Source organism: Mustela erminea, chromosome X, assembly GCF_009829155.1.
Source record: "Mustela erminea isolate mMusErm1 chromosome X, mMusErm1.Pri, whole genome shotgun sequence".
Classification (NCBI taxonomy): domain Eukaryota; kingdom Metazoa; phylum Chordata; class Mammalia; order Carnivora; family Mustelidae; genus Mustela; species Mustela erminea.
The window spans coordinates 129,747,239-129,764,695 of NC_045635.1; the positions used below are offsets into that span (position 1 = coordinate 129,747,239).

Genomic DNA, 17,457 nt, shown 5'->3' on the forward strand with positions numbered 1-17,457 from the left:
ATAGTGTTAGCTAAAATAAACACTATTTAGCTCTCTCAAACTATAAAAACAAGTCCTAGAAACCATAAAAGTCTTAGTGAGCTATATTCAGACTTGGAGGAAAGGGTTAGACTAAGCTTTTTTTTTTAAATTTATTTTTTATTATTTTCAGCATAACAGTATTCATTATTTTTGCACTACACCCAGTGCTCCATGCAATCCGTGCCCTCTATAATACCCACCACCTGGCAACCCAATCTCCCACCCCCTACCCCTTCAAAACCCTCAGATTGTTTTTCAGAGTCCATAGTCTCTCATGGTTCACCTCTCCTTCCAATTTCCCCCAACTCCCTTCTCGTCTCTAACTCCCCATGTCCTCCATGCTATTTGTTATGCTCCACAAATAAGTGAAATCATATAATTATCCTTTGTTCTAAAGTTTAATAAATTTTAAAATTTGAATAGTCATTGCATCTGTTACAATATCCCATTTATAGAAAAAGCTTACTTATATACAAAGCATGCTATATTTTTATTTTGTTAAATAATACTGAGCACTGTGTTCTGCTTCTGGTAATGGCTAAGTAAACTAGTAAACTCCTATTGGATCAGCCCCTTCCTTTCACAGGTGACAATTAAAAACTCTGGATTAATTACAAAAAATATCTACCTGAAGGTACTGTAGAAGTAGACTCTGGAGTTGAGTTGACACTTAGAAGGAAGGAACTGTACTGGGTAAGTTTCCTATTTTCATGACACCTAGCCTGAGGGCATGCCACAACCTGCACTATATTGGGCAGCTGAAACCCCAAAAGAATGCTCAGTTTTTCTGGCCTGAAAAACCAGAGGATAGGTTTGGTGCAACCACAGCCACCAAAAAGTGAAGAGAAAATCCTGTAAAGGAATCAGAGAAGGAGAGCACCAAACTCTATGTTTAAATAAACTCTGCTCAAATACCTGAATGGATGACCCCCTAAATTCCAGAATTTGAGCTATTAAAAACAGAGTTTGAATTTTGAGTACAATTAAATTAATTACCTAATTTTAAAAATTTTGTTTAGTTAGTCACCATACAGTAGATCAGTTTTTGATGCAGTGTTCCAAGATTTATTGTTTACCTGTAACACCCAGTGCTCCATGTAATATGTGCCCTCCTTAATCCCACCACCAGGCTCACCTAATCTCCCACCCCCTGCCCCTCCAAACCCTCAGATTGTTCCTCAGAGTCCACAGTCTCTCATGATTCGTCTCTTCCTCCGATTTCCCCCCAACTCACTTCTCTCCATCTACCCTTGTCCTCCATGATATTCCTTATGCTCCACAAGTAAGTGAAACCGTATGATAATTGACTCTCTCTGCTTGACTTATTTCACTCTGCATAATCTCTTCCAGTTCCATCCATGATGATACAAAAGTTGGGTATTCATCCTTTCTGATGGAGGCATAATACTCCATAGTGTATATGGACCACATCTTCTTTATCCATTCGTCCATTGAAGGGCATCTTGGTTCTTTCCACAGTTTGGCGACTGTGGCCATTGATTCTATGAACATTGGGGTACAGATGGCCCTTCTTTTCACTACATCTGTATCTTTGAGGTAAATACCCAGTATTTTTTTTTAATACAAAAGCCAACATTCTTTGGAGAAATAGAACAGAATCTAGAGTCTCAACATAATATTCACATTCTCCAAATTACAATTCAAAATTTTTCAGTGTAACAAGAACCAGAAAAATGTGACCTCTTTTGAAGGGAAAAGACAACAAAGATCAATCCTGAGATGTCTCATATGTTAGAATTATCAGAGAAGTATTTTAAAGCAGGTATTTTCACTGAATCAATTAGGTAAAGAAAAATATGCTTGTAATGAAGGGATAGAAACTTTTAACCATGAAATAAAAAGTATAAAAAATGAATTGTAAATTTTAGAAATGAAAAATACAATATCTGAATTAAAACATTTACTAGATGGGCTTAACAATAACAGATTAGTGTTAACAGCTAAAGATATGTTAATTTGGAAATAGTAATTTCATCTGATCTATCTAAAGATTGAAAAACACTTGAAAAGAAACTGAACAGAACATCAGGGACCTGTGGGACAATATTAAAAGGTCTGACATGTATATAACTGGAGTTCTGGAAAGAGAAGAGAAAAAAATGGGGCAGAAAAATTTTTTGAAATTATAAAGATCAAAATTTGGTGAAAGACATAAACTTACAGATTCAAGAAGCTCAGAGAATATTCCTATTAGGATGAATACAAAAAGAACCATACCTAGGAATATTACAGCCAAATTGTTGCAAACCAAACATAAAGAGAAAATCTTGAAAGCTGCCAGAAAAAAAGTATGTGGTGCATAAACAAAAATATATTAAAGCAATCCATAAGAAGATAGGAAAGGGGGGTGCTTGGGTGGCTCAGTGGGTTAAAGCCTCTGTCTTCAGCTCAGGTCATGATCCTGGGGTCCCGGGATTGAGCCCCACATTGGGCTCTCTGCTCAGCAGGGGGCCCGCTTCCCTTCCTCTCTCTCTCTGCCTGCCTCTCTGCCTACTTGTGATCTCTGTCAAATAAATAAATAAAATCTTAAAAAAAAGAAGATATGAAAGGAGGAACAGAAAATAAATGGATGAGGCAAAGAGAAAACAAAACATTACAAATAAAAATATATTTATAGTAAATGTTAGTGGACCAGGAGTAAGGAGAGACATTATGTCAATATTACAGTATTGACAATCAGAAATAAGTCCATATATCTACGTACTGTTGTTTAATAAGAGCACAAGACTGTTCAACAAAGGAAAGAATAATCTCTTCAACAATACTGCCAGGACAAATGAACATCCATATACCAAAAAATGAGGCTGGGTCTTACCTTACACCATAAACAAACAAAAATTAACTAAACATTTAGAGAAATAAATGTAAGAGCTAAAACTACAAAACTCTTATTATAGATCATAGGAGTAAATCTTCATGATCTTGGATTAGGCAAAACCTTCTTAGATACAAAATAAAAAGCATAAGCAACAAAAAAATACAGATAATTTGGGTTTCATCAAAATTTAAAACTTTAAGCATATCAAAGGACACACTCAAGAAAGTAAAAAGACAAACCATAGAAAGGGAGAAAAATACTTGCAAATAATACATCTAATTAGGAACTTGTATTCAGAATATTTAAAAAACTCAAAACCAACAAGACAAATGATATCATTTAAAAATAGGCAAAAGATTTGATAAGTGGTCAAGAACATATAAAAAGATGCTCAACATCATTAGTCATCAGGGAACTGCAAATCAAAACCACAACAAGATACTACCTCATATGCACTAGGATGGCTCTAATAAAAAAGACAGATAATGACAAGTGTTGGCTAGTATGTATAGAAACTGAAGTCCTCATACATTTCTAGCAGGAATGTAAACTGGTGTATCCATTGTAGAAAAGTCTGGCAGTTCCTCAAAGGTATAAACATAGATTTAATATATGAATTAGCAATTACATTCCTAGAAATCTACCAAAGAGATGAAAACATATCTATATAAAGATGTACACAAATCTTCATGGCAGCATTATTAGGTATATCTCAAACCAGAAATAACCTAAATATTAGTTATTGTAGAATGTATAAACAAAATGTGATATATTTATAATGAAATTCTACTCAGCAACTAAACTGATACATATTACAACATGGATGCTAAGTAAAAGAAAGCTGGCATGAAAGGCCATATATTGTATGATTCTATTTATATAAAAAGTCTAAAATTAAATTAAAATTTAGAATTTAAATTAGTAACTATCAAAGGCTTTGTATGTGGTGGGGCTTAGGAATGGGGAGTGACTGCTTAAAGGGAATGAGGAAATTTCTAAGGTGATAGAAATGGCCAAAAACTGGATTGTAATGGTGGTTCCATGACTTTGTAGGTATACTAATAATTATTGAATTGTCCACTTAAAACATTATTTTATGGTATAGAAATAAAAACTTTAAAAATGTTTTAAAGCTTTAAAAATGCTAATGCACTAAATATCTCAATTCAAAGAGATTGTCAGGATAAAAAAGTAAGACTAAAGTATATGATATTTACAAAGTCATGCTTTAAATATAAAACTACAGATAAGTTAGAAAAAAAGAATGGAACATTAAATAGAATGCAAAAAGTAAGCCTAAGAAGGTTAAAGTGGATACATTAATTTAAGATAAAAGAGACCGCAAAACAAAGTTAAAAAGGGACATTTCATGATGACAAAATGTCATTTCATCAGGTATAAAAATAATAAATAAGTATGTGTTTGATAACAGGTATTCAAATTATATGAAGCAAGAACTGATGGAATTAGCCATTTGTATGTCTTCATTGGAGAAATGTCTGTTCATATCTTCTGCCCATTTTTTTAATATGATTGTCTGTTTTGTGTGTATTGAGTTTGAGGAATTCTTTATAGATTGACCCTGCAATTGCACTACTGGGTATTTACCCCAAAGACACAGATGTAGTGAAAAGAAGGGCCATCTGTACCCCAATGTTTATAACAGCAATGGCCACGGTCGCCAAATGGTGGAAAGAACCAAGATGCACTTCAACGGACGAATGGATAAGGAAGATGTGGTCCATATACACTATGGAGTATTATGCCTCCATCAGAAAGGATGAATACCCAACTTTTGTATCAACATGGATGGGACTGGAAGAGATTATGCTGAGTGAAATAAGTCAAGCAGAGAGAGTCAATTATCATATAGTTTCACTTATTTGCAGAGCATAACAAATAGCATGGAGGACAAGGGGAGATGGAGAGGAGAAGGGAGTTGAGGGAAATTGGAAGGGGAACCATGAGAGACTATGGACTCTGAAAAACAATCTGAGGGTTTTGAAGGGGCAGGGGGTGGGAGGTTGGTTGGTTGGTGGGTATTAGAGAGGGCACGGATTGCATGGAGCACTGGGTGTGGTGAAAAAACAATGAATACTGTTACACTGAAAAGAAATTAAAAAAAAAAAAAGAACTGATGGAATTAAAGGGAGAAACAGAAAAAAATTCCAGCATTATTTGTGTATTTTAATGTTGTTCTCTTAGCACTTGACAGAACAATTAGACAAAAAATTAGAAAGGACACAGAATATCAAATAATACTATCAAATACCTTGATAGTTATAAAATAGTACACCAAGAAATGCAGAACATACGCACATGCTCTTCAAGTGCATGTGGTATGTTCACCAAGAAAAACCATCTGCTGGGTCAAAAACTAAGTCACAATAAAATTCTGAAAGTTCAAGTCTATAGAATATTTGCTGGAGATGATAGAATTGAATTAGAATTAATAATAAGATACCTACAAAACCCCCAGATACTTGAAAATTAAAGGACATAATTCTAGTTAACACATGGTTAAAAAAAGAAAACACATGGGAAGTTAGAAAATATGTTGTACTTCATGATTATGCAAACAAAATATCAATATTTGTGTGATATAGCAAAAAAGAGAGGCTAAACTATAGCTTTAAATGATTATAAAAGACTAAATGTAAAACTGCTGGTTGCCAGAGGGGCAGGGGTTTGGGGGTGGGCAAAATGGGTGAAAGAGAGTGGGACATACCGGCTCCCAGTTATGGGATGAATTTAAGTCCCATGGATGGAAGGCACAGCATAGGGGAACAAAGTCTGTGGTACTGTAATACCACGGTATGGTGACAGATGGCCCCTATGCCTGTGCTGAGCACGGCATAACCCAAAGTCTTCTCCATCACTATGTTATATACCTGAAACTAATGGGACACTGGGCCAACTATACTTGGATAAAACAATTAAAAGGGAAAAACAATTTAAAAGGAATAAATGTATAAAATCAATGACCTTAGGTTTTACCTTAGGGAACGAGAAAAACGAGAATTAAACCAAAAGTACATAAAAATAAGTGAAAAATGAAGGTAAGAACATAAATCAATAAGGCTGAAAACAATGGAGAAAATTAACAAACCATTAAGATGGCTTATTGAAAGGACCAATAAAATTGTTAAACTCCCGGACTGAACAAGAAAAAAAGAGAGCAATTATTACCAATGCCAAGCATCTGATATCACTAGAGACTACAGACTTTAGAAGAATAGAAGAATTGAAGAATGTTAGGAATGACTTTATGACTACAAATATGACAACTTAGGTAAAATGTAAAAATTTCTTGCAAGAAACACTAAAGAGGAAATAGAATCTTATTTAGCTCTATATCTACAACAAACTGAATATTCAAAACCATCCCATAAAATAAACTCTATCCCCAGATAGGTTTCCTAGTAAATTCTAGCAAACATTTAAGATGGAAATAACACTAATATTATACAGATTCATTGCTAAACCAGAGTTTTACGAAGACAGTATAATACCAAAATATTCAATAAGTTACCAAAAAAAAAAAATTGCAGTACAATGTCCCTCTTGAACCTGGATGAAATACTTTTCAACCTGATATTACTAAGCCAAAACCAGCCGTGTATGTGTTAGCTACCTATTTACTGCTTCTTAGTTCCAAAAGCATCTTTCCATATATAGTATATGTATAAGGATCCTTTTAAGTTTCTTTTTTAGAGTGAGCACAATACTTAAACTTTCTCAGTAGAGGTCGCTAGAGGGACAGGAGAAAGAGGTTCTCTTGCTAGTCTCTCCGGGCCTGGCCAGGAGTCTACTGCATAGATGTGAAGGTATCAGGTAGTGTCAGCCCCTTGGGGCCCAGGATTTTGTACCTCTGTGGCCTTGCAGCCTCAGCCTGGTGATAACCCTTCCACAACCCTCACAACATGGGGCTCCCAAATGACCTGCAGGTAGCCAGCCACATGTTTCCATAGAGACACACACTAAATAACTAACCCTAACCCTAACCCTAACCCTGCAAAAGCTCCCATCCCTCACTGTCATCTTGTATGTGCTCCTAGTTCTTCCTCCTTTCGCTGGTACCCAGAGTTCTTTCAGATATTCACAACACCTTGCTGATTATCTGCTCCCCTGCTTGTGCTCTGAAGGGTGGCCTATTGTTTGCTCAGCAACTCTAGTCCAGTTCCAGTAAATAACCCAGAAAACTGATCTGAAGACTGGCATAACAAACTCCATAATTAAAGATTTTATTTAATTATTTGACAGGGAGACACAGCTAGAGAGGGAACGTAAACAAGGGGGATGGGAGAGGGGGAGCGGCTTCCCGCTGAGCAGGGAGCCCGATGTGGGGCTTGAGCCCAGGACAAGGGGATTCTGACCTGAGCCGAAGGCAGACACTCAATGACAGAATTACCCAGGTGTCCCATCCATAATTAAAGATAGAGAGGAGGCCACACTGAAGAGGGTACAGTAGGGAGCAAAACAGGCCACAGTCATCTGTGGTGGGAAGGGAGCCACTGGCTGGCAGAAGGGCAAAAAACAGACTTCACACTGGAAAGCCCACACAGGGAAAATGAATCTCCATAACATTTGGCTTTGGAAATGAGAAGGGCTCAATTTCATGAGTTCATATAACCAGCGGGACTTAAAGCGTGGAATTTTAAAACCTTGAAAGCCCAAAGGGTGTAAACAATTAACTTTACACTAAAAGGAGCTAGAAATACAGGAACAAACAAAACTCAAAACCAGCAGAAGGAAGGAAACAATAAAAATTAGAGCAGAAATAAATTATATGGAAACTTAAAAAAATAGAATAAATCAATGAACCCAGGGCTCTTCTTTGAAAAGATCAACAAAATTGATAAACCTCTTGCTAGACTCATCAAAAAAGGGAGAGGATCCAAATAAATAAAATCACAAAGAGGAGAAATACAATTATAAGAGAATGTTATTCTCAGGGTGCCTGGGTGGCTCAGTGGGTTAAAGCCTCTGCCTTCAGCTCAGGTCATGATCTCAGGATCCTGGGATTGAGCCCCACATTGGGCTCTCCGCTCAGCGGGGAGCCTGCTTCCCCCACCCTCTCTCTGCCTGCCTCTCTGCCTACTTGTGATCTCTGTCAAATAAATAAATAAAATCTTTTAAAAAAAAAGAGAATGCTATTCTCTTGTATGTATGCCATACAAGTTATATAACGTTGAAGAAATGACTAAATTCCTAGAAACATATAGACTACCAAAACTGAAACAGAAAGACATAGAAAACTTGAGTAGACTGATAAGCAGCAAAAAAAAAAAAAAAAAAAAAAATTGAGTCAGTAATCAAAAACTAACAAACAAAACTCCGGGGCAGGTGGTTTTCTAGGGGACTTCTACCAAACATTTAAAAAAGAGTTAATACCCTCTCTTCTCAAAATTTTCAAAAAAATAGAAATGTAAGGCAAACTTGCAAATTCATTCTATGAGGTGAATATCATCCTGATACCAAAGCCAGATAAAGACACCACAAATAAGGGGACCTACTGGCCAATATCTCCGATGAACATAGATGCAAAAATCCTCAACTAAACACTAGCAAACCAAATCCAACAGTACATTTAAAAAATCACTCACTACACACAAGTGGGATTTATTCCCAGGATGCAGTGGTGGTTCAATATTTGCAAATCAATCAGTGTGACACATCACATCAGTAAGAGAAAGGATAAGAACCATACGATCATTTCAATAGATGCAGAAAGAGTGTCTGACAAAGTACAATATCCATCCATGATAAAAACTCTCAACAAAATAGGTCTAGAAGGAACACACTTAAAAATAATAAAGGTCACATTTGAAAAACCCACAGCTAACATCATACACAATGGTGAAAAACTGAGAGCTTTTCTCCTAAGCTCAGGAATAGGACAAGGATGTCCACTTTTACCACTTTTATATAACATAGCACTCTAACAAAATGGGGTTATGGAGAGGATGGGGGCTGGGGGGATGGGTGAGCCTGGTGGTGGGTATTGTGGAGGGCACGTATTGCAAGGAGCACTGGGTGTGGTGCATAAACAATGAATCTTAGAACACTGAAAAAATACAATAAGATGTTAAAAAAATTCAAGAAAAATAAAACCAAACAACGCCCCCCCCCCAAATCCCTAAAGACTACACTAAAAGACTACTAGAAATGAAAGAGGAATTCAGTAAAGTTGCAGGATACAAAATCAATGTATAAATATCTGCTGCATTCCCATACACTATTAATGAAGCAGCAGAAAGTGAAATGAAGAAAACAATCCCAGAGATAGTCCAAGATGGAAGAGGAATAGGAGACCCTAGTTTCATTTGGTCCCAGGAATTCAGCTAGACAGCTGTAAAATCACTCTGAACACCTGCAATCTCAACCGGAGAGGTAAGAAAAGAACAGCTGCAACTCTACAAATAGAGAAGTGATCACATTCTGCAAGGTAGGTGGTGTGGAGAAATGAATCCAAGGTGATATACAGGAAGATAAACTGCAGGGAGAGGGAGCCTCCATCGCCCAGCTACCAGAAAGTGATACAGCAGTGGAGTGCAAAATCATAACTTTTAGAAGTCTGCCCCAGTGAGGGACAACCCTGCCTGAAATGTAAACAGGTGGTTAAGTGGGGTGGAATCCTAGGTGGGACAGTGTGGTTTCAGGATCCCCAGGGTCACAGGAAGACTAGGGTGCCTGAATGCAGTGGCTTCCAGGCATCAGAGCAGGGAAGCTGGCTGCAGAGTGACCCCAAGAGTGAGCTCTCAGCTCAGGGTTGCCATAAACTGGGAACCACAGCAGTCAGGTGACTGTCCCCTGCATAGAGGCACAGTAAGTGGTAGAACCATGGCAAGACACCCCCTTCCTCACCCAGGAGGAGTGCCTCGGGTGCCTGCCCAGAGGAGTTTTCAGTTTGTAGACTTGAAAGGGGGTCATATGCCTGAGATAGAAAGACTCTATCACAGGCTGGGTGAGCAAGGAGTGCAGAGACCAGTGAGAGAGGAGTGATTACCTGCTTTTCCCTGAGGGTGCACTGAGGAGTGGGGCCAGAGCTTTTGGCTCAGGGGCTGGAGATTGGGAGATCGCCATTTTCATTTTCATCCTCTAAAGCAGTGTGGAAAGCCTTCAGGGAACAAAAGCCACAGATAGCAATCCTGAGCCGCTTACTTAGCCTGGCCCCTGGCAAGGGTGGTGCAATCCTGCCCAGGGCAAAGACACCTAAAAATCGACCCAACAGGCCCCTTGCCCAGATCAGCAAGAACATCCAGCTAAGACCAGTTCACCGATCATAGAGAACTACAAAACTCTAGCACTAGGGGAAAACAGTATACAGAATTCACGTTTTTCCCCCCATGATTCTTTAGTCTTTCAATTTTAATTTTTTTCTCTTTCCTTTTTCAATTTCTTATTTTATCATCTTTTAAAAAAAAATATTTTTAAATTTTCATTTCTATAATTACATCCTATCCTTTCATTGTACTTAAATATTAAAAAATATTTTCTTTCTTTAAAATTTTAAGATTAGTTTCTTCTAACAAACAGACCAAAAATACACCCAGAATCTAGTGTATGGCTCTGTTCTCATCACTTGTCTAATCATATTGTCTCTCTATTTTCTTCTTATTATTTTTTGTTAAAGTCTTTTTAAATTTTCATCTTTACAGCTACTTTCTATCCTTTCAATTATTGAAAGGATATTCAATGTTATTTTTGTATATATGTAAGTTTTTCTTTCTTTACAATCTTGGGATGTAGTTTCTTCTAACAAATAGATCAAAATACACCCAGGATATAGTTTATTGCTGTGTTCTGTTCATCTGTACATATTCCTTCTTTTTTTTTTTCTTTTTTGTCTTTTAATTTTCATTTTTAGTTACAATCTATCTTTTCATTGTATTTAATTTTATTTTTTGTATATACATCAGTTTTTCTTTCTTTACAATTTTGGGATCTAGTTTTCTAACAAACAGACCAGGATACACACAGAATCCAGTGTATTGCTCTGTTCTATTCACCTCTCTGATTACATTCTCTCTTTTTTTTTTAATTATTTTTTTTTCCATTTGGAGGCTTTTCTTTTTGTGTGTGTGTGTGTATGTTTCTCTGGGGTCATTGTTACCATTTTAGTATTTTCTTCTCTCATTCCTCTATTCTTCTCTGGACAGAATGACAAGATGGAAAAATTCACCTCAAAAAAGAGAACAAGAGGCAGTACTGACTGCCAGGGACCTAATCAGTCTGGACATAAGTAAGATGTCAGAACTAGAGTTCAGAATAATCATTATAAAGACACTAGCTGGGTTTGATAAAAGCATAAAAGACACTAAAGAGTCCCTCCCTGGAGAAATAAAAGAATGGAAATCTGGTCAAATCAAAATTTCAAAAAGGCTATTACGAGATGCAATAAAAAATGGAGGCTCTAACTGCTAGGATAAATGAGGCAGAAGAGAGAATTTGTGATATAGAAGACCAAATGATGGAGAATAAAGAAGCTGAGAAAAAGAGAGACAAACAGCTACTGGATCATGAGGGGAGAATCTGAGATATAAGTGATACCATAAAGCAAAACAATATTAGAAAAATTGGGATCCCAAAAGGAGAGGGAAAGAGAGAGAGAGAGAGGCAGAAGATAGAGGATTCAAGTCCAGGAGGCACAGAGAACCCCCTTCAAAATCAATAAAACCAGGTCAACAAGCTGACATGTAATAGTGAAACTTGCAAATCTCAGAGACAACGAGAAAATCTTAAAAGTAGCTCAAAACAAGAGATCCTTAACCTATAAGGGTAGAAACATTAGACTGGCAGCAGACCTATCCACAGAGACCTGGCAGGCCAGAAAGGATTGGCATGATATACTCAGTGTGATAAATGAGAAAAATATTCAACGAAGAATACTTTATCCAGCTAGAATAGAAGGAAAGCGATAGAAGGAAAGATAAATAGAAGGAAAAATAAAAAGCTTCAAAATAGGCTTCCGGGACAAACCAAAACTAAAAGAATTTGTAATCACTAAACCAGCCCTGCAAGAAATAATATAACGGATCCTATAAGCAAAGAGGGAGTCCCAAAGTAACATATAACAGAAAGGAACAGAGACAATATATAGAAACAGTGACTTTACAGGTAATACAATGGCACTAAATTCATATCTTTCCATAGTTATTCTGAAAGTAAATGGGCTAAATGCCCCAATCAAAAGACCTAGGGTATCAGATTTTATTTAAAAAAAGCCCAAGACCCATTGATATGCTGTCTTCAAGACTCATTTTAGATCCAAAGATACCTCCAGATTGAAAGTAAGGGGGTGGAAAGCCATTTATCATGCTAATAGATATGAAGAGAGAAATTATATCTTAAACCAAAGACTAGTAAAAGATGAGGAAGGATACAATATCATAATTAAAGAGTCTATCCAACAAGAAGATCTAAAAATTGGAACTATTTCTGCCCCTAACATGGGAGCAGCCAATTACATAAACCAATTAATAACAAAATTAAAGAAACTCATTGATAATAATACAGTAATAGTAGGGGACTTTAACAGCCCATTCACTGCAATGGACAGATCATCTAAGCAGAAGATCAACAAAGAAACAAGGGCTTTGAATGACACACTGGACCAGATGGACTTCACAGATACATTCAGAACATTCCATCCTAAAGCAACAGAATACACATTCTTCTCGAGTGCATGTAGAACATTCTCCAGAATAGATCACATACTGGGTCACAAATCAGGTCTCAACTGGTACCAAAAGACTGGGATCAATCCCTGCATATTTTCTGCTCTGAAGCTAGAACTCAATCACAAGAGGACATTTGGAAGGAACTCAAATACAGGGAGACTAAAGAGCATCTTACTAAAGAATGAATGGGTCAACCAGGAAATTAAAGAATTTAAAGAAATTCATGAAAACAAATGAAAATGAAAACACAACTGTTCAAAACCTTTGGGATGCAGCAAAAGTGATCCTAAGAGGGAGTACATAGCAATACAAGTTTTTCTCAAGAAACAAAAAAGGTCTCAAATACACAAACTAACCTTACATCTAAAAGAGTTGGAGAAAGAGCAGCAAATAAATCCTAAATCCAGCAGGAGAAGAGAAATAATAAAGATCAGAGCAGATAATAATGATATAGAAACCAAAAGAACAGTAAAATTAGGAGCTGGTTCTTTGAAAGAATTGATAAACCCCTCGCCAGACTTATCAAAAAGAAAAGAGAAAGGACCTAAATTAATAAATCATGAATGAAAGGGGAGATGTCCCAAACAACACTGAAAAAATACAAATAATTTTAGGAACATATTATGAGCAGCTATATGCCAATAAATTAGGCAATGTGGAAGAAATGGATATATTCCTAGAGATGTATAAACTACCAAACTGAAACAGGAAGAAATAGAAAACCATAAGCAGACCCATAACAGTAAAGAAACTGAAGTAATAATAAAAATCTCCCACCAAACAAGAGTCAGGGTCAGATGGCTTCCCAGGGGAATTTTACCAAACATTTAAAGAAGAATTAATACCTATTCTTCTGAAGCTGTTTCAAAAATAGAAATGTAAGGAAAACTTCCTAAGACTTTCTATTAGGCCAGCATTACCTTGATCCCCCAAACAGACAAAGGCCCCACCAAAAAGGAGAATTACAGACTAATATCCCTGATCAACATGTATACAAAAATGCTCACCAAGATACTGGCTAACAGGATCCAGCTGTACACTAAAAGGATTATTCACCGTGACCAAGTGGGATTTATTCCTGGGTAGCAAGGGTGGTCCAATATTTGCAAATCAATCAATGTGATACACTAACTTAATAAAAGAAAGAATAAGAACCATATGATTATCTCAATAGTTGCAAAAACAAGCATTTAACAAAGTACAGCATCCTTTTTGGACCAAAACTCTTTACAGTGCAGGGATAAAGGGAACATACCTCAGTATCATAAAAGCAATCTATGAAAAGGCCACAGTGAATATCATTCTCAATGGGGGAAACACTGAGAGCTTTTCCCCTAAGGTCAGGAAGACAGCAGCGATGTCCACTATCATCACTGCTATTCAACACAGTACTAGAATTCTTAACCTCAGCAACCAGACAACAAAAAGAAATAAAAGGCATCCGAATCAGCAAAGAGGAAGTCAAACTCTCACTCTTTGCAGATAACATGATACTCTATGTGGAAAACCCAAAATACTCCAACCCAAAATTGCTAGAATTGATATAGGAATTCAGCAAAGTGGCAGGGTATAAAATCAACATACAGAAGTCTGTTGCATTTCTACACACCAATAATGAAGCAGCAGAAAGAGAAATCAAGGAATCAGTCCCATTTACAACTGCCCCCAAACGGTAAGACACCTAAGAATAAAGCTAACGAAAGGGGGAAAGGATCTGTACTCAGTAAACTATAGAACACTCATGAAAGAAATTGAGGAAGATACAAAGAAATGGAAAGACATTCCATGTTCATGGATTGGAAGAACAAATGTTAAAATGTTTTTGCTACCTAGAGCAATCTATACATTCAATGAAATCCCTATCAAAATATCATCAGCTTTTTTCACAGAGCTGGAACAAATAATCCTAAAATTTGTATGGAACCAGAAAAGACCCTGAATAGCCAAAGGAATGTTAAAAAGAAAAGCAAAGTGGGAGGCATCACAATTCCGGACTTCAAGCTGTATCACAAAGTTGTAATCATCAAGACAGTATGGTACTGGCCCAAAAACAGACACATAGACCAGTGGAACAGAATAGAGAGCCCAGAAATGGACCCTCAACTCTATGGTCAACTAATCTTTGACAAAATGGGACAGAACATCCAGTTTAAAAAAGACAGTCTCTTCAACAAATGGTGTTAAGAAAACTAGACAGCCACATGCAGAAGAATGAAACTGGAGAACTTTCTTACACTATACACAAAAATAAATGCAAAATGGATTAAAGACCCAAATGTGAGACCTGAGACCACATAAATTCTAGCACAGATCACAGGTAGTAATTTCTATGGCATCAGTGGTAGGAACATTCCCCCCTTTAGAAGTTTTTATTTAAATTACAGTTAGTTATACAGTATAATATCAGCTTCAGGTATACAATAAAGTGATTCAACACTTCCATACAACACCCAATTCTCATCATAACAAGTGCACTCCTTAATCCTAATTACCTATTTCACCCATCCCTCCACCCACCACCCCTCTGGTAATCATCAGTTTGTTCTCTATAATTAAGAGTCTGTTTCTTGGTCTTCCTCTCTCTTTTTCCCCCATGATCATTTGTTTTGTTTCTTTAAATCACATAGAGGTGAAATCATATGCTATTTATCTTTCATGTCTTATTTGTTTCACTTAGAATAATACTCTCTAGTACCATCTACATCATTACAAATGGCAAGATTTCATTTTTTTTAATGGCTGAGTAATATTCTATTGCATACACATACTACACTTTCTTTATCTATTCATCAGTTAGGGTTAGTTGATGGATGGACATTTGGGCTCTCCATAATCTGGCTGTTGTAAATAATGTTGCTATAAACATTGGTGTGCATGTATCCCTTAAAATCAACATACAGAAGTCTGTTGCATTTCTACCTACCAATAATGAAGCAGCAGAAAGAGAAATCAAGGAATCAGTCCCATTTACAACTGCCCCCAAACGGGAGTATTTTTGTATTCTTTGGGTAAATACCTACTAGTGTAATTGCTGCATCATAAAATAGATCTATTTTTATTTTTTGAGGAGCCTCCATACTGTTTTCCAGAGTGGTTGCACCAGTTTGCATTCCCACCAACAGTGTGGGTTCCCTTTTCTCCACATCCTCACCAAGGCTTGTCTCCTGTGTTGTTAATTTTAGCCATTCTGTCTGGTATGAGGCGATATGTCCTCATAGTTTTGAGTTGTATTTCCCTGATGATGAGCACTGAGTAATTTATAGAATTGCTGAAGCTCTATATTATAAACCTAAAACTAATATAACACCATATGTTATTCTGCAGTTAAAATTTTAAAAATGAACAACAAAAAGAAACTACTGTGTGATATTTATCTTTTGATTGGACCCACACTATTAACACACACATACACATACAAACACATACATACACACATACACTGTATGTGTATAGTAATAAATCATGATCAAGTACAGTTTATTCTCAGAGTACAAGGTTGGCTTAACATTTGAAATTAATGTAGTTAATGTATTAACAGAATAAAGAAGATAAATGATGTAATTGTTTTTACTGATAATTGACATTATCAAAATTCAATACCCATTTGTGATTCAAAAAAAAAAATTCTCAGGGAACCTAGAAGGGAAATTCACCTTAAGACACTAAAATTCACCAAAAGACACCACCAACACTCTTTAAAAAAGATTCATTTTATTTACTTTAGAGAGAGGGGGCACATAAGCGGGGGGGGGGGGACAAAGAGAGAGAAAGAGGGAGAGAATCTCAAGCAGACACCATGCTCAATGTGGAGCCTGACATGGGGCTAGATCTCAGGACCCGGAGACATGATCTGAGCCAAAATCAAGAGTTGGCTGCTTAACCAACTGAGCCACCTAAGTGCCCACCAACACTCTTATAGCTAATATGCTACCTGGCAAAATACTGAACACTTTCATCCTAAGGATGTCTGCTTTTACCACTCTTATTTAAGATCATATTGGAGGCATTAGCTAGTGTAGTAAGGTAAGAAAAACAAATGAGTAAATATACAGATTGGAAAAGAAAAAAAGAAAACTATCCTTACAAGATGATTTTCTATATAGAAAATCCTAAGAAATCCAAAAAACAAAACCTGGAACTAATGAATTACTTTAGCAAGGTTATAGGATACAATGCTAAATTTAAAAAGGAATTGATTTTTTTAATAAAATGGCAGCAAATAATTTGAAAATAGTATTAAGATTTTATTTTATAATACCATCAAAATATAAAAATACTTAGGAATAAAAGTAACAAAAGATATATAAGATCTGTATCTTCAATACTACAAAACACTGCTAAGAGAAATTAAAGACTTAAATAAACAGAAAGATAGATTAGGTTCATGGGTTGGAAGACTCAAAACTCTTTGTTAGTTATCACCAAAATGATCTCCAGATTCAAAGCAATACCAATCATAACCCTGAAGGCTTTTTTTCTAAAAACTGACAAGTTGATTTTAAAATCTATATAAAAATATAAAGAATCTAGAACCAGAACTGGCACACTATGGTCTGTGGACCAAATCCAGTCCACTGCCCATTTTTGTAAATAATATTTATTGGAATGCAGGCCCACTCATTCATTTAGATATTGTTTAGGGCTGCTGTTGTGCTTCCACAACAGTACGGAGTAGATATGATAAAGACCATATGACTAGGGTGCCTGGGTGGCTCAGTCAGTTAAGCATCTGCCTTTGGTTCAGGTCATGATCCCACGGTGATGGAGTCCTGCATTGGGCTCCCTGCAGAGCTTCTGCTTCTCCCTCTGCCTGTTGCTCTGCCTACTTGTGCTCTCTCTCTGTGTGTCAAATAAATAAATAAAATCCTTAAAAAAGACCATGTGACTCACAAGCCTAAAATATTTACTATCTAG

At 36.5% G+C, this 17,457-nt stretch overlaps 1 protein-coding gene across 3 annotated transcripts in view; it reads right to left on the reverse strand.

The window, feature by feature from the left end:
* The window catches only part of TMLHE (trimethyllysine hydroxylase, epsilon), an 82,937-nt gene that overhangs the window by 17,773 nt on the left and 47,707 nt on the right, over positions 1 to 17,457 (reverse strand). The window contains exon 7 of one of the 3 annotated variants that reach the window (XM_032330242.1): positions 9,955 to 9,980. The exons of the other annotated variants lie outside the window; for them this stretch is intronic. Coding sequence (XP_032186133.1) covers positions 9,962 to 9,980 — 19 coding nt within the window. The 3' untranslated portion in view covers positions 9,955 to 9,961. Of the gene's footprint in view, positions 1 to 9,954; positions 9,981 to 17,457 lie in introns of those variants that run through there. 3 annotated transcript variants of the gene reach the window in all.